The sequence below is a fragment of the Seriola lalandi genome, unplaced genomic scaffold (genome assembly GCF_002814215.2).
Source record: "Seriola lalandi dorsalis isolate HSWRI2012SDOR001 ecotype SW California unplaced genomic scaffold, Sedor1 jcf7180002054986, whole genome shotgun sequence".
In the NCBI taxonomy this organism is placed as follows: domain Eukaryota; kingdom Metazoa; phylum Chordata; class Actinopteri; order Carangiformes; family Carangidae; genus Seriola; species Seriola lalandi.
In genome coordinates this window covers 2,492-3,305 of record NW_019525535.1, presented here as the reverse complement: position 1 = coordinate 3,305, position 814 = coordinate 2,492, and the positions used below count along the sequence as shown (strand labels likewise).

General features: G+C 42.4%; 1 protein-coding gene across 1 annotated transcript; it reads left to right on the top strand.

Annotated features, from left to right (window-relative positions):
• Positions 1-173: 173 nt before the first annotated feature.
• On the top strand, positions 174-810 carry LOC111647361 (odorant receptor 131-2-like; the record flags this gene model as incomplete). The annotated part of the gene is made up of 1 exon (XM_023396959.2): positions 174-810. A coding segment is annotated over exon 1 (570 nt), but the record flags the coding sequence as incomplete, so codon positions are not given.
• Positions 811-814: the final 4 nt, after the last annotated feature.

Here is an 814-nt window from a genome sequence, read left to right as displayed (position 1 = left end):
CTGCAGCACTACATGTACTGAAACAGTCACTGCCTCCACCTTCTGTCTGCACAGGAGAAATGTGTGGGGATAATTCTAGTTCATGCTTGTGAACTCACAAGACCTCCCTAGTCTTCTGACGGATGAATGAGAGTAAGGACTGTTAGTGCTAAAGGAATTTAAACTGAAGAATAATTGTGCTTTTGCACTGAAATTACACCAACAGGTTAATATTTGTAGTTCATTTAGTGCTTCTCTAAAATGTATGCAAATCAGTCTCAGACAAACATCACTGTTGAACTGCAGTATCAGGGGTTAATGGGATTAGTGTTGTTTTCTATTATGACTACGGTGCCATGCTGTGTGTTTCTCTTCATCAATGGGACCATGTTATTCACCTTGAGGAGTAAACCAGTGTTTCGTGAGACCTCTCGGTACATTCTTCTGTATAACCTCCTTTTTGCAGACACTGTAAACTTGGCTCACAGCCAGTTACTGTACCTAATCGCTGCTTGTAGGATAAGGATGACGTATCCTGTGTGTGGTGTTCTCAGCTTTTTTGGCAATCTCACAACTGTGATTTCTCCTCTCACACTGGTGGTGATGTCTCTGGAGAGATATGTAGCTGTGTGCTACCCACTGAGGCATGCTACCATTATTACCATCAAAAACACAGGGGTGGCCATCATTGTGGTTTGGGCCTTCAGTTCACTAAGTGTTCTCACTCGAGTTCTTTTGCTATTAAATTTTCCATTTGATGAATTGGACAGCCTGCTGATGAATGACTTTTGCTCTGCTGTAGCTATGTTGCTTGGGCCCTTAGCTGATGATTATG